General features: G+C 44.2%; 1 protein-coding gene across 2 annotated transcripts in view; it reads right to left on the minus strand.

The window, feature by feature from the left end:
* Positions 1 to 22,876, minus strand: part of CHRNA7 (cholinergic receptor nicotinic alpha 7 subunit) — a 137,184-nt gene that overhangs the window by 62,038 nt on the left and 52,270 nt on the right. For both annotated transcript variants that reach the window (XM_085850257.1, XM_085850258.1), the window contains one exon: positions 7,872 to 8,066. In XM_085850257.1, the coding sequence (XP_085706383.1) occupies positions 7,872 to 8,066 (195 nt within the window). The remainder of the gene's footprint in view (positions 1 to 7,871; positions 8,067 to 22,876) is intronic.

Below are 22,876 nucleotides of genomic sequence, written 5' to 3' on the forward strand. Positions count from 1 at the left end.
TATGTTTGTCGAGATATCTCAAGATATAACCCTAACTCTAACCCTAAACCTAACCACTACATGCAGTTGGTGAGGATCCATGCAACAATAACCCATGTGACAAATGATTCTTGGTCCCACAACAATAAAGAGCAATCTATTTGATCTTAGACCTTAAATAAGTCTATCCACCTCATTCGGGGGCACAGCATCCATCCCTTGCTGATGACTGGCAACGAGCCAGAAGAAAATCCTGGCGAATGATGCTCCCCTTGGGCGAACTGACGCATAAAAGGTCAACAATATAATGGTATCATATACCGATAACACTGTAGTATGGCCTGACGACCCTTTCACAAGTACAAACCTTGCTTTACAGCTTGTGCAGAAGTAGAGATTAAGCTTCTTTTAACCATTAAAACACAATGGATTCAAACAGACAACAAAGAAAAAGAAGCATTCCGAAAAATGGCATAATTAGGAAAAGTAAGAAAGGACTTACATCTGCTGATTTAGTATGATGAAACAACAGCACAAATAACAAGTAATCTTTTTATTTGTATGACGTCATAATATCAGTCAGTGACTGTTAAATAAGAGTCTTATGTGATGAAGGAAATGATTGCACATTGATGTTATGCAAGGTATGAATATCTTGCAGGCAAATTTGGCTATTTACACTTTAGAAATACACAAATGGAGCAACAAAAGCAGCAACCTTTATAAGGATGGTAAATAAATGTATTCTTACTCCTACAAGGTAAGCAAGATCGATTTTACAGATCAGGTCATGTGAGGGAGCATGCGCCGGAGAAAGTGGGTCACTGCATCCACTTTCCGCCGGGACTCCAGGGGCCCCCATCTGGCCATTCCCCGGGCAGATGCCTGGACCATGCCCATCTCCTTGACATGCTAATCAATCTGCTGCAACCACGAGGCACATGGTCGGCCCATTGGCCTCGTCCACTCATGAGATACCCTCGCCGTGAGACTCTGGTGAGCAGGATCAGCGTCAGGAAAACAAGCCAAATGTCCATACAGCCACAGCTGACGCCCATGGACTATGCAGGGAACAAATCTCATTTGAGTCTCTCTCAGCAACTGCTCATTCAACACAAAGTCTGACCAGCAATAGCCAAAGATTCTCTGAAGAGACCTGGTACCAAAGGAATTAAGTTTCCATCTCAGATCCCTGGTCAGAGTCCAAGTCTCACATCCGTAGAGCAAGAATGGAAGCACCAAGGACCTGAAGGCTCAGACTTTCGTCCTCCCGCACATGTACCGACAGTGCCACACCCCATGATACAGTGAATCCATGACTCCCCAGGCCCGACCCAGATGTCTATTGACCTCTGGCTCACAGCCAGCAGAGACATGAATATCACTGTCAAGGTAAGTGAATCTCTCCGTGACCTCAACATTCTCACCACAAACAGGTACAGACAAGATAGCAGCATCCAAGATGTCAATGAAAGCCTGGATCTTAGTATTGACCCAGGAAACCCGTAATCTCAACGGCTCCGACTCCTCATTCAGCACCTCGAGGGCCCCAATGAGGATATCCAGAGTCTCCTCAAAGATGATTGCATCATCTGCAAAATCAAGGTCAGAGATATTGACATTCCCAATGATGCACTGCAGCTTGATCTCTCCGACATTCTCCACAACAATCCAGTCCATACAAGTGCTGAAAAATGTGGGGGCCAGTACACACCCCTGAAGAACTCCAGTACCAACTGGAAATAAGTCAGAGATAGCATCACCACATCTCACAGTACTCCCAGTACCAGAGTATAGTTCAGACATCAGATCGATCAGTTTTGGTGGTACCCCACGAAGACCAAGAATCCTCCAGAGGACATCCCCATTCACTGAATCAAACGCTTTACAGTGATCAACATAGGCTGCAAGCAGCCCCTGCCGAAACTTTCATTTACGTTCGGTGAGGACCCAAAGAGCAAGGATACGGTCAATCGTTAACCTCTTTGGTGTAAAGCCTGACTGCTCCAGATGCTGGTGCTCAAGCAGATAGTGGTGAACCCTATCAAGAGTCATTCGAGCAAAGGCCTTATCTGGCACTGAGAGCAGCATCACACATCGGTAATTGTTGCATTCCTGGAGATCACTCTTCCCTTTCCAGAGAGGGACAACGAGGCCCCTCTTCCAGTCAGTCGTAATGATGCCTTTATTCCAAGCAGAGCACAGAACTGCATGCAACGACATGAGTACAGCATTTCCACCAGCGTTGAGAAGTTCAGCCTGGATGCCACAAATCCCAGGAGCTTAACCCCCTTTCAACCGGTTCACCACAGCCTGTGTTTCCACAAACGAAGGTGGATCACAGTTGATTTGAGGGTCAGCAATAGGGATAGTAACACCCCTGACATCCAACTCAAAGGCTGATGGGTTAGCCTCGCACAGCCACTCAGAGTAACCGGTCCATCGGGCCTTCTCTTCGGACTCCTCTGTCAAGAGCCCACTACCCTCCCCTCGAACTGCAGTACACTGAGGGATGGGCTTGGAGGAACGCAATACGCAAATTCCCCTGTAAGCAGGACAAGAATGACTTGACCACAGGTGATGCTCTACCCCCTCACAGATTTCTCACACACAGGCCTCCTTGTCTGCCCTCAGTGCACGTACAGTTTTATGCCTCAATTCCCTGAACAGCTCAGCTCTGCCGTTAAGCCTGGTCCTGCAATTCTGGTCAATGCTATCCAGTGTTGCTTCAGAGACATAATTCTTCTTCGCCCTGCGGTGAGTTCCAAGACGACATCCATCAGCAACTTCAAGGATGGTGGTCTTAAAGGCACTCCACAACTCTTCAGGATTTCCCAAAGCACCCAGACCCCCCCTCCAAATCCCCAATCAGCCTATTTGCAAACTTCCCAGCTCCCCTCTCATCCTTGAACTTGCCAACATCCAGCCTTAGCTGGGATGGTACCATTCTCTTGGATTTAAGCTGCAACTTCAGAATTGTGACAACAAGCCTGTGGTCGGTATCGAGGAACTGAGCACACTGGTAGACCCTGCCGTTCTGAATTATCCTCCAATGAACATTAAAGAGCACATGGTCAATCTCCTTCGCTACACCACCAGCATTGGAATACCAAATCCAGCAATAAGCCTGTGGGCACTAAAACCATGAACCAGCCACCCTCAGTCATCACCCTAAGTAGTAACCAGCCACATCTCCATGACTTCTTGCAGTCAAGGAACTTAGTGCTATTCTGGTTCACAGTTCCAGACCCATGGGGAACAACACACGTCTCATAACCATCCCTATTAGTGCCAGTTGATGCATTGAAATCCCCCAAGACTAGAGTATCTTGCCTGGGGCACTGATCAACCACAGACTTCACTGTGAGATCACTTGCCTCAGTCTGAGCATAAATATAGACCAGGGAAATGACACCCAAGGAGTGATGAGTCCTTCATCTCATTGACCAATGTTTCCTTAATTATCATTGGAGTCAGCTTATTGGACACAGCTACAGTAACTCCTTGGGCATGGCAACCAGAGTGACCAGACCAATCGTAGGTGTGACCACCCGCCATAATAGCGCCAATATCCGGTCTCTGAATATCAGAGCATGCTGCAACACCGACGTTCAAACGCTTGAGCTCAGATGATAACAGACACATGATCATCCTCTCTTAGGGATTGGACATTCCAGGCACCCACCCGAAGGGACCGCCTCAGATTAACCCAAGGAGACCGCCGTCTGGTGGATGACACCTCAACACTACTCCACCACACACCACCGCAATCTGACCCAGGAAATTTACCCCATGCTTTTCCTCCTATCATCAAGGAATGGGGGTCACAAAGGCTTTGCCCCAATTCCGTCATCCGGTGAGCTGCCCTGCGATGGGCAGCAGCACATGCGGTACTCCCACGGAGTGAGTTTTCAGTTTTCTTTGCATTTCTGGGTTTTTTTGGAATGAAGTGTTCTACGATGGCCGGAGTGCAAATCCTGCCTCCAACCTCCTAAAAAAAGTAACCCGAATGCAGCAGAACATCTGCAGACACAGTTGAGCATGAGATATGAATGGTCGTTGGCTCACAAGGATCTCCTCCATCCTTTGACAGGTTTTGTTTTTAATCCTGCTTGGTGTCCATATCATACATCCTCCTCACCAGAAAACCTGGTGGGGAAGATTGTTTAGTTGCTGACATCCCGACCATGAAACAGGTTAGTAGAGGTTCACATGATACATGTAGCAAGTCACAGATCTAATCTGGCCTGACCTGACTCGTAAATTCAAAAGGTGTTCATTGTGCAAAGCCTTTTGCTATGCCATGTTTGAATTATGGAACACCGAATGAAATAAAATCAAGAAAGACGAATGAAGTTCGGCAGGGAAGTGAAACAACAAGAAAAGTGATTGGAAATACGTTACCCTGTGCTCAAGATTTGTACTTTCTGTGCAAACAGGCAGGTTGAGGAACTCTTGTATTGGCTTTCCAGGCTAATGGGACTAAATCCCACTGGTCCATCTCAGACTGATTTCAGAAAATCCCTCTTTCTGATTAATTTCCAGCATGTGAGCAAATAACAGGTTATCAAAGTGAATTTACCATCAACCATCAACATTAGGAAGATATCGAGGCTGACCATGAATGAGTTTCACAAAGGAATAAGATTCCCATGGAGGTTGTGTTGAATGGGTGATGAAAACTCTTGCAATACATTGTGCAATCAAGCGATAACAGATATAAATCGCAATGAATAGTTCTTAGGAAGGTACCGATCGTTATTGAAGACGGTATTTGAAATAAAGGATTGTTAAGGACAGTTATGTAGAAGAGAAGATTGTTAGGTACCATCAAGAAAGGTAGGGTGGATTATATTGGTGATCCTTCATCATGACTAATTACTCCTGGATGGAGATGACACCTGATGACCCGACAGGAAATTAATTACATTTTTATTTGTCTTAAAAAAAAGAATAGAAAAGTAATTCCAACAAATATAGGCCCTTGTATTCTTACACAGTAATTCATCAACATCTAATGAAATTATGATTACCCTTTCTTGCCAGAAAAATCACACACTCAGATGAACCGTACGCTCTCTGGCATTTTTGCGGTTTTTTTTGTTTTTTTAATGGCAATGTTGTTTATGCGATTTATTTATGTGACATCATGGGACACAGGTGAGGTGCAACCTCTGACAGAGATAAGTTCTGAACAATAACACGTCCATTTCATTGTGACAATCGTGTAATGCGCCAACGTGGCGAAAGTTTTTTACATTGGGATCCAACATGGAAGTAACAATCTCAATACCGTGTATGTAAATCTACGGCAGCAATTATTGCAATGTACTATCTTCACCTTGACTGTGTGAGCACACTCATGTCTGAGCCTGGGGGATGGCATTTCATGCCCGAATCAGCTCCTCTTCCAGCTCATGGAGAGTCTGTGGCTGTCTTGGCAAGGCTTGAATGTGGTGATCAATGATATCCCAGAGATGTTCAATTGGATTTAAATCTGGTGAGATTGCAGGCCAGGGTGTCATGACGTTAACATTGGCACTGACAAAAACATTCCTTGTTTGAACGGCCCTGTGAGCAGGAGCATTACCATGAATAAAGAAGATTCCTTTAATATGTTGTTGAAAGGTAGGCAACGCATGTTGCTGTCACATCACATTAATGTATTGATCTGCTATCAGATTGAAATGGATATGGATCAAGTTAGTGCAAAATATTTCAGCAATACCACCCCACATCATGACACTTCCACGTTCAAATGTTCAGCTTCCTGGACATGGACTGTGGCATATCAATCATTGTGTTTTCTGTAGACCCATACATGGCCATCAGGCCTTTCATGGAGAAATCTGCATTCCTCACTGAACATAACACTTTCCCATTGTCTCAGTGTCCATCAGACATGTTTATTCGACGACTGCAAGACAGAGGGCTTGGATGTGTCGCGGTGCAAATCTTGGATGCTGAACAAGACGACGAACATGGATCCCTGCAAGGCCTGCATTATGGAGACACCTCAAGACATGTTGACACTTATCCTGCAAAGTCCAGGGAGTGTGTTTGCAGTACTCTGGGAAATTTGAAACCGATTGCATAGATGGATTATATGAATGTATCGGTCGTGAGTGGGAGCTGTTATCCTTTGACATCCACTTCTTGGCATATATATTGTTGATCTAGTGACTTGTTAATGTCTTCTGAGGTCTTAAGCAGTTCCTCTCATGTTAAAGAGCCTAGAAACATGGCTAATAGAAGACTCTGCTTGAAGGTGTCCAATGATTTAATTCCTCTCATTTCTGGCAGATGTCATTGCTGGCAGATTGTTTGTCTCGCTCCGAAGTGGTCGCGAGGCTATTGCATGCTCGCTTGTGTGTGTCTGCCTGTTTGCGTGTCTGTGTCTATATATTTTAGCTTTTAAAATGTTTTTCTCTGCAACCGCTTGTCCAATGTATGCAAGACTTTAAACATAAGAGGGACTCCCGATGGAGAAAATTTTGTTGATAACTCTGATGTTCACATGGCATGTCAGCCATATTGGATTAAAGGAAAAATATTGGACATCATCTTCTCTGAAACCACTCAACGAAATTTTTTTAACTTGGCATTTGTCATCAACTCCCCATGGGGTATATAGGGTGATAATGATGACATCATCGGTGAAGTGGTATTCCAGCCATAATTGGTTGAATTGAAATCCTTATCCAAAAATAATCTGAAAGTTCATATATCTGATCTGTGACCCGACATGAGTGAAGAATTAAATTTATGACGTCATAACCCATGCCAAGAAACTATGTGACATAATAAGGTGCATGGATGATATGGGTATGTGGGTCATAATAGCAGTGGACCATACTAACAGGTGTGTTCAGTTAAAGACGAATGAACATGTGAGAGTGAGACTGTGCTCAACGAATGCCATTCCAGTTAAATAATGTAATGAGTGTGTTTTTGGATGATCCACACGCTGGTGTCTCAGGATGACTGTTTCAAATATGCTCAGATTGCCTCGTGTCACCACTAAAAAACTAAAGGTGCATAAGTTGCACATGCTGAACGATTATTGCATGAGGCAATTGCAATTATGTTGTGTGGAAACCTGCAATCAGGTGTTCTGCACATCTCTCATGCCAAAAAGAAACTTGAAATGAACGCTGGAAGTGCTTCAACAATTACATTATCAATTTTACATGTTTGGTTTTTATGGCAGAATGTATATATTAAATTCGACTATTGTACCTCAAAATGTGTCCGGGGGTGGTGAGGAACGGGAGGCATAACAAGTTGTAGTTAACTGTGTTTTTACCAAAAGAGAAGATGATGTCAGGAAGGGTAGTAATTGTTAGATTAATGTAAATTGCAAGATATTTTCGAAGCAAAAGGTATTATGTCATCTTCTGTCGAAGGAACAGTATCTGCAGCAAAAATTCACCACTCAAAGAAAATGGAGACTGACTCATAAGGGGCGGATGAAGATAGACAAGCAATCAGAAAATAGCCAGCTTATCTCATGTGCTGCATACAAGTCAATGTGTTACACACCAAACATCAAGATAAAATTCTCTGGGTCATATTTTCCTGATTGTTATCACAAATTCCTATTTCCAAAGACAAAATAAACCATGAAATGCATAACCATTTGATATTATCCTGGGATGTTATTCACATTATGTAGGGCTTAAGCAAACAGTACGAGACATTTTTCTCTTTCTCAGACTGAAAAATAATGGCAAATTCATGCAGTTTAGCAGGGATCATGATGTGTAAATGCAAAGACGTGAAATAGAAGAGAGTTACTGGGACAGTGCCATCGAGAGGCAATGACAGCAAAGATGTGAAGAATAAATGGTAAAAAATTGAATGTGAAAACATGTTAAAAGAAGAATGCTTACCCAAAGAGATTTTCTCCCCCGAATCAGCAGGCAAAAGGAATACAAGAAGGGATAAAGTCGAGATGAGGGCGCATGGGACGAGAAGGTTGAGGGCGTAGTACAATGTACGCCGACGGATGGTCACCGTGTATGTGACGTCCGGGTACGGTTCTTTGCAGCAGTCATATCGCAGGACATTCCTTTTCCCAGGAATTTCTTGGTTTATAAGATTAAAAAAACATTATTATGCATTGCATGGCTGAGTATGACATCCACAGTCTGATGAAACATCATGCACAGAAAGTACAAAATAATTTTATCAAATTGATACTTGAAAGTCCATTATCACATGCAGTGCCTATAGAAAAGTCTACAGTGGCCCCCTTTCAAAATTTTTACCTTTTCTTGCCTCATAGCCTGGAATTAAATTGCACTAAATCAGACTTTTTCCACCTTTATTTACTCATCATAACCCATAACTTCTAAGTGAAAAACAAATTCTACAAATTTCAGAAAATTAATTAAAAATACAAAACTAGAATATCTTGGTTGGATAAGTGTCCAACCCCTGATGAAAGCAATTGTATATTAGCTCAAGTGTAACCAATCACCTTTCAGATGAGTCCCAATTTACTCAATTTTCTGACATTGGCCACATATGGGTCCGGAGACTTCCCAGTCAAGAGTTTTCTTTGAACAGATTGCAGCCAACTGTCAAACACGGTGGTTTTCCAGTGATGGTGTTGGGAGCAATCCGGAGTGCTGGTTGGGTCAGAGCTTGTGGAGTGTGTTGGCAACATCAACTCTATGATATACATTTGTACCCTTGAGGATGGACTTCTCCACAAGTCAAATGGTCAAAAACTGAGATTCCACAATTACTCAACGACCTCCACTGACTCTCTATCTGAACCTCTTACTCAAGTCCCTATAACTGCTCAAAGTCTGTCCTTTAAATCTCAATTCCCCATGTACCTCCCATGGTTTCCTTTCAAGTCCGTCATCCACTCAAGTAATGCTCAGATCGAACCACCCATGGGGCACTTCATGCAAAATGCAGATTCAAATGTCCAGGGAACTCCCAGGCCAGTTAGTGCAGTTCATGGGTAATGTTTGAAATAAATGAATAACGAAACTACAAGGAAAAAAAAAATCCTTTCCTGGCCATCTAAAACTTACCTTGCATGACACAATTGTGTAATATCTCCATTGTTAATGGAGTTATCATAACAAAAGTAACATGCAGTTATTTAACTAACTGCATTCACAAAGAATACCATTTTTGTAACAGTATTTAATTGCCTTTGCAAATCATGAGCACAATGAGTGGATTAACTATTCACATGGAAGGTTGAATTCAAACTGGAGAAAAAACTCAAACCAAGTGAATAATTAATGCAGACAAAAATATATACAGGGAATTATCATGAATTAGCACTCAAAGAGGAGAGAAGGGGAATGTGAGGTGAAGAAAGTTCAAAAATTCCATCTATTCATGTACTTAATAGAAAGTTGGCACCTGAGCGTCTTATGAAATGAAGGTGACCTGAAAGCTTAATCTCACAAAAATGTGTGAGAAGACCTCCAAGGGTGGCAGGTGAAATTCAATCAAGGCGTCAAACAAACGCAATGTGTTTTATATTTTTAAAGAAAGATATTGAGAGATTTTTTGCATGTGAACAGCAAATTAATGCAGATAGAGAAGGGTTTATTTGAAGGAAAGAAAACAATACTTTCCAACAGGAACATTTATCATGCAATATTTTTTAATAGAAAACATTTCTGGGCTAGAAAAAATAATTCACTCCAGTTTCAGGTCACAAATGATAGACCGTGGCATTGAAATTCAGTGTGTCCGCAAGACGGGCGCCTTCCATCTATCCCCGGCAGGTGCGTGTTTTGCTGGCCAGAGGCCTGCTAGTTATTACAACGATGTAAAATGATCAGTGAAAAATTATTGAAAATAGGCAATCTTAATGGCAATGCCACAGTCAAAAGTTGGGGCTATCTTTTGATGTGGCAGAAGACACCTCAGGGAAGGAATTTTAAATTCATGAACTTGAGAAGTTTGCTATTCTATATGCAATTATGACAAGTTTATATGTATATATATATATATATATATATATATATATATATATATATATATATATATATATATATATATATATATATATATTTAAAACCTTTAAATAAAGATGAGTTGTTAATCAGTCAGGAAAATTGCGATGATTGATTGCGCCACAATGAAAAATGAAAGACGGTCCTGGTAGATATGCAGGCTTTAAGTGGTAGCTGGATATCATTTTGTTGTTTACCTTCAAAAGAGGTAAACTCAACTCTGTCCACAAAAAATGAATATTTTCATGATGTGAGAAGAATAATAGTGATTATGTGTTAGAGCTGAACGACTGTCTAGATTGGGTTTGATTCCTGAACCGACTCTAAATTATCAGATTGGTATACTATCAGATTGGTATACTAAATCCACATTGTATTTCACAAAGAGGACGAGTTATCGCAGGAAACCTGAACAACGGAAAAATTCCTGCCAAGTTCAGTCGACGTCAAGTCTGGTTAACCAGTTCCTGAACGACTTTGGCAAAATACTTTCCCTGGCCTACCACACAAGGTGGAAATGATTGTGGACCTTAAAGAAGAAGTGAAATTATTGTTATTGGAAAGACTTTCTGGTGGAGTGGTGAAAGACTTGTTTCTTTCTTTTGCCACTGGCTGGTATTGATGCGGTTCATAAAACTGCCGATTCTCACCAACCCACAGTTGGCAAGTGTGGCGAGTGCACCAAAGCCCATTCAACATGGCGCCAGGGGAGCAGGCCGCAATGGATCAAAATAGGATGGTTTGCAGTTATAACCCTCACCAGAGGAGAGGGTATTGCATTTGGGTCTGTCTGTCTATTTGTTTGTCTGCACAGAATGCGAGTACTGTTTTTCTCTCCAACCGCTTGTCGGATTGAGACAAAATTTTCACCACAAGAGCAACTACTCATGTAGAATGTTTTGATGATAATTCTGACGTCATAGGTCACATGGTGTGGCAGCCATGTTGGAAAAAAAAAACAAGAAAAACTTTGGACCTTTGGAAAAAATTTGGTTATCTCCAAAACCACACACTTGAAAAAAAAAAAGGAAAAAATTGAAACTTGATATGTAGCAAGTACTCCACATGCGGAATAAGTGTGATTTTCTTATGATGTCATGCTGCCTTCATTATGACAAAATAGTTGAAAAAGTAGAACGCTACATCCGATCAGCAAGAAAATTTTTGAGGGTCATCTTGGGATAAATTGGTCAACAGAAAAAAAAAGGATGACATCAGTCACGTGGTTTGGCAGCCATATTGTGAAAAAAATCCTTCTAAATTCTTCTTCTCTGAAACGGCTGAACAGATTGAGGCGAAACTTTACAGCTATGACTTTACATCTATCTATGAGGAACAAAATGTTCCCACCCATGATGTGAGCCAGAGGTCAGTAGACGTCTGGGTCGGGCCTGGGGAGTCATTGATTCACTGGATCATGATCCAATGAACCTGTCCTAGGATGTCATTGGTCACATGCTGCCGGTAACTGTGCAGGACAAAGAAAGTCCAAGCCTTCAGGTCTTTGGTGCTTCCAGTCTTGCTCTACGGATGTGACACTTGAACTCTGACCAGGGATCTCAGATGGAGACTTAATCCCTTTGCTTCCGGGTCTCTTCGGACAATACTTGGCTATTGCTGGTCAGACTTTGTGTCCAATGAGTGGTTGGCTGAGACTCAAATGAGATTTGTTACCTGCATGGTCCATGACGTCAGCTGTGGCTGTATGAACATGTGGCTCATTTTCCTGACACTGATCCTGCTCACCAGATTCTCTCAGCGAGGGAGCCTCATGAGTGAAGGAGGCCAATGGGCCGACCACATGCCTCCTGGTTGCAGCAGGTTGATCGGCATCTCAAGGTGATGGGGATGGGCCATGCATCTGCCTGGGGGATTGCCAGATGGAGGCCCCTTGAGTACTGGTGGAAAGTGGATGCAGCGACATGTTGCTCTGGCGCATGCGCCCATACCTGGCCTGACCTATGATGTCATTGGTCACATGGTTTGGCAGCCATATTGGATTTACCCTAAAATCTTTCACAATCTTCTCCAGAATGGTTGGACATACATTCAATCGAATGTAGGTAATTTTCAAAACGACATTCCACCAAATGTTTGTAGAACAAATATTACACTGGGTAATTCAGCCACATACCTCATATTTGAAATAGGGATAGCATGATTATATGTTGAGCATTAATTAAATGGTAAACTAACTTCTGCAGGTTGGTCTAATTGAATCGTGGTGAAGACAGCCATCCACTAATAGCTCTATTAAAGGAAGTGTGTTTAATCACAAGTCTGAAAAAAAGCATGAGATAAATTAACAATCAACCCAATCAATCATTATAAAATGATGTACATACACATAAATGTTTCTTATATGAGGGATGATCAGTAATTCCATAACCTGACACAAAAGTTATTATTATAGTGTCTTGGGCTGACAGGATGGCCCACAGCTACGCAAACTCTCCTCTCAGCCGTCTAGTCTGCGTTTGATTCCCAACCCAGCTATAAACTGCTTTATAGGCAGGGTGATTCATCAATGTGTGCCATCCCTCAGATGGACGGTGAACAGGCGTTTGTTGGTGGGCATTAAAGATCCCAGAGTATCCTTCACAAAGAGTAGGCGAGCTATCGCCGGCACCATGGTAAAATTCCTGCCTGAGACAACAGAGGGCATCGTATCAACGGAACAGCCGCACTCTCAGCCAATGATCCTATCCTGCAGCCTTGTGCTGCATACGAACGAAGAAGAATGAGAGAGTCTGAGGCTCATGGAGGAGCTATTTCACAAAGCATGTACAAACACAGTCAGAGACATTATTCAAAACCTCCGTCATGTATTCAATGTTTTTGATATGCCAAGGCACCTCAGTGACCGCCACCGGCAGGCAATTTACCATTACCGAGTTTCAGGAGATTCTCACGACAAATGACATTAAACATACCCTGACTGCCCCAGGGCAACCTGCTACAAATGGTTTGGCAAAACTTTATAATCGGTCATTTTAAGAATTTTTTTTTTTTTACAAAATCGGAGATGCCGGAGAGCTTTTACAAACTAAGATGGACAGATTCGTATTGATATACCGAGCCACACCTACTTAGTTTGAGAAATCACCTTCAGAACTGTTAATGGACAGACGACCAAGAATAAGACTCGGTGCGCTCAGAGCTACCCAAACAAAAACAGCAAGTTAAAGTTTTCCAAGAAAACCTTGGCCAACTACCATAAGGCCAACGAGGCAGCCGCCTAGGGCGCAGACTTCAGAGGGGCGCATTACTGACCTTTAAGGGTCACAGTTTTATGCAAATTATTGTTTTAAGAAAACACGTAATAAAAGGAAAATATAATATTTCATTGTTCATAATATTTTATAGTTCACAACCAGTTTATTGTTTTCAACACTAACAATACTGTTTCTTTCTTTGTCCATCTATTCTTCTTTCTTTATCGATTCTATTCTTTCAATACTGTTTTTGTCTTTACGTAATACTGTTTACTTTTTTTATTTCTTTTTTCCAGTGAGCGATGGCAGATAAAAAAAGGACCTTCTGGAGCCCAGTACCGCAAACTAAAAATCGAAGTTGGCAATTTTTTTGCAGGGGATGCAAGAAGCTGGCCTTGCCTTGGGCGCAAAATAGTCTGGCGCCGGCCCTGAATATGCCCCATTGTTCCATCAAGGTCAACTAATGTTTACCTGGAATTTAGGAAAAGGCCCATGCTGTGTTCCTGGGACTGTCATTCGGGTCATTAATCTGAGGAATTATGACGTGCGAGTGAATGGTTTTGCGTAGAAGAGACGTGAAGAGCAACTACGTCCACAGGTTGTGACCACTCCTTCATATTTACAACCTGATGGTGCGATGGGTCCACCGGGCCAGTTATCAGCATCGCTTTCTGGATTCTGATCTTAAACTAGTTCTGCTGGAAGTGGGAGACATGTAATACCTTTTCAAGTTACACCACCTATTGAACAAACCGTTCCTTTCGATCAGCATTTTGATGACCAGATGCCCTCTCCACCAGTTGATCAATCTGGGCTCCCCAACCTGTTTGTTGATGAACACATGCCTCCTCCATCATCTGGACAAACACCTCATCAGGTTAACTGGGCCAGGAGATTTCCAGTGTGAGAAAGGAAGAAAGCTCAAAGACGAATCGAACAATGCTGAACCTGTGTATATGCCAGCAAACTGTTAAATGACAAATTGTCTCTCTGGACTCCTATAATGTACAACACCATACAACTAAGTTACTTTTAGGTGAGTTAGTGAAATGATGAACTTCCCAGTCAGGAACTCTAATACGCATGATGTGTTTCATTATCAGGAAAGTCTTTTAAGGACTGCATTATAGAACAGATACAAGGAAAAAGTAACTTAGTTAATGTGATTTTTATTAATTGGTTTTCAGACAGATGAGTACTGAGACCCCTAATTATTAATACAAGGAAATACAAGGAAATCCGACACAGATGGAGGCCATTCAGCCCATCATGCCTGCATGAACAACACATTAATTTATCTACACAAGATCCAAAGAAGAAAATGCAAAAAAATAAAAAAACATCTATTTATTTTAAGTTTTTGTAGTTTTTGCATTAAAAAAAATTCCTCCTCAGGGGAGGGGGCATGGGCTGGTTAAAAACACACAACATCAACTACACAACCCTTCGGGGCTCCCTGCTGACATTCTCAAAGTTAAGTTCCGGTTGTTATTTGTCCCGTTTTAACTGTTTAATTTTCTCCTTCATTCCTTGCATTCCTTGCCTTGCCTCCTTCATTCCTTGCCTAAAAAATCCAACTATTACAGCGCTTCTTCTCTCCATGCTCTGAATTCGCCTTCATTGCATCCATCAAGAATTGTGTTAAATCGCATCTCTGACCTAAAACTTTTAAAAACCACAGTTTGCCATGGATGCTCGCTTTCCATCAACCATTCTTTTTTTCCAACTTCAGTGCCAACTCACCCCCCTCACCCCTCACTCTCACTCTCAAAGCAACCATCCCACTCTTCTCCCTCCAAGCCTCCCTTTCACCACTTTGAAAAATTCCCCCTCACCTTTCTCCCACCTTTCATCCCCCTCACTCTTCCTTCTCTAAGTTGCCCCCCTCTCATCCACCAACCTGCCTCCCTCCACTGCCCTCTCACCTCCATCTCTTCACTCCACCTCCTCAAATCCTCAACTGCCATCTTCCTTGTCTCTTGTCCCCCCTCTCTCACAGCACCACAGAGCCTTTTCTCCTCCTCATTCGGCCCCCTCCCCTCGCTATTCTGCAATACCTCACACTCCTTCAGCAACCCTCCTTACCTCCCCCCCTCGTCCCTCGTCTGACCCTCCCCGCCCCCTCCACCTCCTGCACCAAAAGTCTCCTCCCCTACCTCTTCATTAAAAGTGTGGACCTCAAATATCCGGGGCCTTCGCTCAAACCTTTCAGATCTTTCCATGCAGGTTGCCACTGACAAACCAGACATTATCTGCCTAACAGAAACTTTCCTCTCCCAAGACGTGTCTGACTCCCAAGTATCTCTCCCTGGTTACTCCCTCTTACGGTATGACAGACCTGAGCCTCGTCCTGGTGGAGGTGTTGCTCTCTTCATCAAAGACTCTATTCCTCACTCTCCCTGCACTGCTCTCACTACCCCACACCCCCAGGAATACCTCTGGCTTCGGCTTCCCCTCCACTCCCACCTCATGTTTATATGTGTACTGTACCGTCCACCGAACAGTGATGACTCCATCTACACCTCACTCTCCGAAAACATGGACCATCTTCTATCTTCTCATCCAAACTCTCTCTTCCTCTTATGTGGCGACTTCAATTGTCATCACGCCAGTTGGCTAGGTGTGGGTACCTCTCTCACCTGCCATGGGACATCAGCAAAAGCTTTCTGTGACTCATTGGGACTGACTCAATCGGTCAACTTCCCGACCCGGATCTCAACCAATGGTACTCCATCTCTTCTGGATCTGATTTTGACAAATTTCCCTGACAATATCTGCTACTCTTCCTTCGCTCCAATTGGTTCTTCTGACCACGTCCTTATTAAAGTGGACATCTCTCTGGCTGTTATCAGAGAACCACCTCACTGCCGTCGAGTCTGGCATTTCACTCAAGCCGACTGGCAGGGTCTCCGAGCAGCCATCAAACTTACAGACTGGTCTCCTATCACTACTTTCTCAAACATCAACTCATCCTGGGAATTCTTTCAAAGAAACTTGCTCTCCCTCATGCACAGATTTATCCCCTCTCGTGTTCAGTTGTCTTACCCTTCCTCCCGCCCTTGGTTTACTGAAGCTTGTGGCGAGGCAGTTGTCCTGAAACAACTTGTCTTTGCCTCATGGAAAGCAAACCCAACTGAGGGCAATCTCAGTTCTTTCCACAAAGCTCGGAACAAGTGTGTAGCTACCCTCAGGAGAGCCAGAAAACAACATCTTTCTCATCTCAAGTCTGAACTCTCAAACCTCTCTCCCTCCTCAAAATCCTGGTGGCGTTTAATCAAATCTGTTACTGGTGTATGTTCCCCCTCCATCCCCTCCCTTACCTCAAATGGCCGCACTGCTGATTCCACACGTGATAAAGCTGAATGTCTAAACTCGGTGTTTGCAGCTAAATCTTGTGTCCCAAACCCATCACTATCTCTACCCACTTTACCCAGTCGCACCCAACTGTCCCTGGACTCTGTATCCTTTTCTCCTGACAAGGTGGAGAGCTTGCTTTCAAACCTCGAGTCAGATTCTGCAACCGGTCCAGACGGCATCAGCCCACGTGCCCTCAAAGCCTGCTCTTCTGCTCTTGCTCACCCTCTCTCTGTTCTATTCACCCTCTCATTTTCCCAAGGTCATCTGCCATCTGCTTGGAAATCTGCTAACATCACTGCCCTGCATAAAAAAGGTGCAAAAACAGATCCCTGTAACTATAGACCAATCAGCCTTCTCCCAATCATCAGCAAGGTTATGGAATCCATCATCGCTTCAGACATGAAATCCTTCCTCTTCTCCAATGGCTTGATTTCCAATCATCAATTTGGTTTCAGACCAGGTCACTCTACCCTAGATATGCTGCTACTGCTCTCCCATCAATGGATGGAGGTCCTCAATGCCAGACAGGAAATCCGAGCCGTATCCCTGGACATATCACGTGCTTTTGACACAGTCTGGCACCCTGCCCTACTCACCAAACTCTCTTCCCATGGTATTCAAGGCCATCTCCACTCATGGCTCGCAGACTTCCTCTCCTGTCGCAGTCAACGTGTGGCCCTAAATGGAGTTCTTTCATCCCCTCTTCCTGTGCAGGCTGGAGTTCCTCAAGGTAGCGTTCTGGGCCCTGTTCTTTTCTGGTTTTCATCAATGATCTCTCGGACTCTCTGGAAAATCCTCTATTTCTCTTTGCCGATGACTCAACCCTCTGCCGTACCATCTGTCATCCCTCAGACCGGCAAGCAGCAGCTTCTTCGCTCACTGCAGATCTGGATAAAATCACAAACTGGTCCAACACGTGGAACATGTCTTTCAATCCAGACAAATCTCACACTCTCACTATGTCTCTTCGAAAGGACCGTTTACAAAACCCCCCATCCACTTTCTCAACAATCCTCTGGAAGAAGTCTTTTCTTTCAAGCTTCTGGGTCTCACTATCTGCCATGACCTTTCCTGGGAAAGTCACATTTCCAACCTTGCCTCAAAAGCCAGTCGCCGACTGGGAATCCTCCGTCGTGCAAAGTCCTTCCTCGGCCCTCTTGAGCTCCTGACCACTTACAAAGCTTTTGTCCGTAGCCTGATGGAGTACTGCTCTCCCCTCTGGGCTGGTGCTCCTGCCTCCCACCTTTCTCGACTTCACGCTGTCGAAACCAGGGCTTTTAAGATCATTGGCATCTCCCGCAATGAAGCTGAGTCTTTGGGCCTCTCACTCAATCACCGCAGGTTGGTCGGTGGTCTTTCTGTCTTCTACCGACTCCATTCCAGCCTTGCCGCTTCTGCTCTCTCTGCGATTTGTCCCAACCACATTTCCACAGGGCGCTCAAGGTCCGCCAACAACCCCCTTCTGGTAAAACTACCAAAATCACGAATCACTGCTCATCTTCACTCTTTCATTCCTCTTTTTCCCGCCTTTGGAATAAACTTCCTCACTCTATTCTTTCCCATTCTTCCCTTCAGGCTTTCAAAACAGCTGTTCACCACCACCTCTTATCTTCCCCCATCCAAATCCTCGATCTTTTCTACCCCGATAATCCACCCAAGCCCACTTCCTTCAATTCTCCTGCTTTCCTTCCTGAAAGTCCCTTTAATGTCCATCTTCCCCTCGCCATGTTCCCCGTCCCATCCCCATCCCTCTCCCTTCCACAGTTCACCTGTGTCTGTTCCCCAATGTTTTGTCCCTTCCACTCCCGCCCCTCTTGTCTCATGCCTCCTTGCTGTGAGTTGTGTGTTAGCTCTCATACGAGCCTCGACCAAGGTATACAAAAAAAAAAAAAAAAAAAAAAAAAAAAAAACCCCCCTTGACAAGACCCCCACCAACAGTACTCCGTACACATGCACACAATCACCCGTCAATGCTCAAACGACCGAAAAGTACTGTCAACATCCCCATACCCCCCTATCTCCATAACTTCCAGATACCTATCTAATTATAATTTAAACTTATCTCCTGTTTCTGCTGCCACTACCTTTCCAGGGAGACCATTCCGTGCATTAAATACTCCATGAGTGAAAGTCCCTTGCCTTACTATCGTCTTAATTCTCCTCTTCTTTACTCTCAGGCTATGGCCTCTGGTCCTATCACTGTCTACTCTGTTGAATAATTAATCTGCACTTACTTTATCTAAACCTTTCATTAGCTCAAACATCTCCATCATATCTCCTCGTAATCGCCTCCTTTCTCGTGTATAAAGCCCTGTCTCCTTCAGCCGCTCCTCATAGCTGAGTCTAGCTCGGCTCAGAATCAATCGAGTAGCTCTGCGCTGAACCCTCTCTATGGCATATTTGTCCTTCCTGAATTGTGGTGACCAAAACTGCACACAATATTCTCGATGTGGCTCTCACTAAATTCTTGTACAATGTTAACAAAACCTTTTGATTTATAAATGATCCCCCTCCGAATACAACCTAAAAACCTGTTTGCACTACCTTTTGCTGCCTGGCACTGTGCTGCCTGCTTACCTCCCGTATCTATTCCCAACCCCAGATCCTTCTCCTGTGTGACACGCTCCAAAATTACCCCTTGCATCCTGTAATCTCTATTTTCATTGTTATTTCCCATCCCCAACACTTCACACTTGCTCAGGTTACATTGCATCTGCCAATCTTTTGCCCAATCTATGCAAGTATTAATAGTTTCCTGAATCTGATCACCACCCCCTCTGCTGTCCACCTTACCTCCAAGCTTTGTGTTATTTGTGCAAATTTGGAAAGTTTACTCTTTACTCCATTATCCAAATCATTGATGTAAATAATGAATAGTAATGGTCTAGTACCGATTCCTGAGGTACCTCTTTACTTACATCCTCACAGCAAGACATCCTACCACTCACAGCCTCTCTTTACTTCCGACCACTAAGCCATTTTGTAATCCAATTAGTGACCTGACCAGCCACTCCACAAGGCCTCACTTTGGCTAACAACCTCCGGTGTGGTACCTCATCAAATGCCTTCACAAAGACTTGATATACTATATCCACTACCTTTCCATCATCCACCCAATCAGGCACTGCTTCATGGAACTCTAAAAGTAGACTTTCTATAGGCACTGTAATAGTAGAAAAATCAATATTGCCATGAATTAGACAGGAACTACCTTTGGTTAGACAGGTTAGATTTGTTTGACAGGAACTACCTTTGGTAAACTCATGCTGACTACCTTTAATTAGTTTGTATTTATTTATTTATTTAAATGGTTCTTCATCTGGTCCTTAAAACTTTATAAGTACAGTTCCACAGTACCTGACACAAATCACGACAACAAAATACTTGCTGGGAGGATGTAAGTAGCGGGATAACTCAGGGATCAGTACTAGGACCATTACTATTCATTATTTACATCAATGATTTGGATAGTGGGGAAAAGAGTAAGCTTTCCAAATTTTCAGATGACACAAAGCTTGGAGGTAAGGTGGAGAGCAGAGGTGGTGGCGATCAGATTCAGGAAAGTATTGATACTTGGATTCAGGAAAGTATTGACACTTGTATAGATTGGGCAAAAGATTGGCAGATGTAATGTAACCTGAGCAAGTGAAAGGTGTTGGGGATGGGAAAGAACAATGAAAATAGAGATTACAGGATGCAAGGGGTAATTTTGGAGCGTGTCACACAGGAGTAGGATCTGGGGCGGTGATAGATATGGGAGGTAAGCAGGCAGCTATAGGTGAAGCAAATAGGGTTATAAGTTGTATGTGGAGGGGGATCAATTACACTGGGCAACAACAACAACAAAAATGGTGTACCTGCACTGAAGTTGTGCACCTGATATTTGACGTACTTTTTTGTATACATAGTCGAGGCTCATGGAAGAGCTTGGACTAGTACACTGAACAGATCAGAATGCAACAGACAAAAGGAAGAGCAGAGGGGGGCACCAACATCAGCGCCAAAAGTGAAGATAGAGGGAGGCAGACAAACAATGGTTGTGGATTGTGACCTAATGGGTATGGATGTGTACAATGGTTGTGGATTGTGATTCAGATTATGTGATTATGATGATGAACGACAAAAAAACACTTTTTTGATCATAACGAATAATTTTCGTCCGATTTTCATGATGTTGAGTTTTCTAGATAGATTGGAGATAGAGACACATTTTCTTAATTTACACTATCCATAAATGTTGAAGGTCAAGGTCATATGGTGGTCCAAACAAAATATGCCATCATTGGTTTGTGGGCCAAGGGAAAGTCGTGGGTGATTGTCAAGGGTAAGCTGGGGGAAGGCTTACCTGATCACTTTGTGATCGCAGCTATGTCATTCACACATATTTTTTCTGTACAACCAGGCAAGGCTGGAGCAGGGTAAGGAAACAAGTCGCGATGGATGTGTCATTTTCAGGTCATATGCCACCGTTGCTTTTTGCAGTTCGATAAACCCCCCTCTGACGTCCAGCATGGTGCTGGTCTTAATGAGGCCCCGGAGGACACGATGTCATTGAAAAGATGGTGCACTATTTTCCAGGTGGCACTCTTGGCACCATCCGGTCTGAGTGACAGTGTCACCTCATTGGCCAGTGCTGGATCATGAATGATGGCTGCTCGAGGGCACGTGGCATGGTCGTGGGGAGAGGTAGTAAAACACCACACACAGACACGTATGAGAAGTGAGTCAAGGGAGTGCAGGTCGAGTGGGGCAGTCACACTGAGTGGAAGAGTCGCAGTCTCCAGCAACAGTGAGCTGATGGATGGAGCCTGCAATCTGAACCCTGCTTGCCCCATTCTGTGGTTAATGTGCCCCTTTGAGATCTCTGGGGTATTGCCCGTGACAGGACCATTTTAAATTTTCTGTCTGGCTCCCTTTTATTTGTAACTAGAAAATACAACCTGTCACTTCACTGGTGGGTATATTAAAGGGGGGGTGAGGGAGGGGTAAGATGGGGTAGAAAGAGGGAGGGAGAGAAGAGGGATCTTCCCTTGGAGAACAACAAGTGTGGGAGAGAGAGAGTGGGGAGGGGGGAGGAGGAGGGGAGTAAGGAGGGAGGGAGGAGGGGTGGGGCAGTTAGAAGGTAGGACCAAGGAAGGGGGAAGAGCGAAGAAGGTGGGGAGGGTGGAGAGAGCCACGCCTCATCAAACATCACTATACACTCCGGGAGGGGATGGGAGAGAGGAGATGGTGGAGAGAGGAGGGGGCAAAGGGGAGGTGGGGAAGGGGTTTGGGAGGAGGTAAGCATGAGGGCGGGGGGAGGGGGTAGTTCTGGACTTGCATTTGGTAATGGGATATGAGGGGGAAAGGGAGAGAGAGAGGAGTTCTCAACTTGCCTTTCATAGTTGGCCTTGTGGAGAAAGGGGTGGGGGTGGGGGTAATACAGGGTTGAAGGAAATGAGGTACGTTAAAACAGCACATTAATACAGCATACAGAGACTGCCCAGAGATGTCCACGGGGGGTGGCGAGGGGACGGAGTTTGGGAAGAGGTAAGCATGAGGGGAAGGGAAGGGAAGGCAGCATGATTGGAAGTGAAGGCAGCATGAGGGAACAGAAGGTAGCATGAGGGGAAGGGAAGGCAGTGTGAGGAGAAGGAAAGGCAGTGTGAGGGGAGGGGAAGGGAAGGGCAATAAAATGTGCACAAACAGCAACATTTTCTTTTATCTGCCAGGTTTTATATAAAACTGGGTGGGAGCATTTAAAACCTGTGCTATATATGTACCTGGTACATATATAGCATGCTAGCACATACTGGGACCTTTGCAACCCTGCAGTCAGCTCACTCTGAATCTGATTCATGCAAGCTACACGATGGGGAAACCATTCTAAATTCAACACTAAACATCACTCCTTAACAGTCCCCTGAGCAGAGGGGGAGGGGTGTGGGAAGAGTGAGAGGGAGGAGTGGTGGGAGAGGGAGGGGAGGAGGAGAGGGAGGGGAGGAGGAGAGGGAGGGGAGGAGGAGAGGGAGGGGAGGAGGAGAGGGGCGAGAGAGAGAGAGAGAGAGGGGCGAGAGAGAGAGAGGGGCGAGAGAGAGAGAGAGAGAGAGAGGCGAGAGAGAGGCGAGAGGGAGAGAGAGAGAGAGAGGCGAGAGGGGCGAGAGAGAGAGAGAGAGAGAGGCGAGAGGGGCGAGAGAGAGAGAGAGAGAGAGAGAGAGGGCGAGAGAGAGAGAGAGAGAGAGAGAGAGAGAGAGAGAGAGAGAGAGGCGAGAGAGAGAGAGAGGCGAGAGAGAGAGAGAGAGAGAGAGAGAGAGAGAGAGAGAGAGAGAGAGAGAGAGAGAGAGAGAGAGAGAG

This window comes from Eptatretus burgeri, chromosome 12 (assembly GCF_056783735.1).
Source record: "Eptatretus burgeri isolate ZD-2024b chromosome 12, Ebu_testis_v1, whole genome shotgun sequence".
Classification (NCBI taxonomy): Eukaryota; Metazoa; Chordata; class Myxini; order Myxiniformes; family Myxinidae; genus Eptatretus; species Eptatretus burgeri.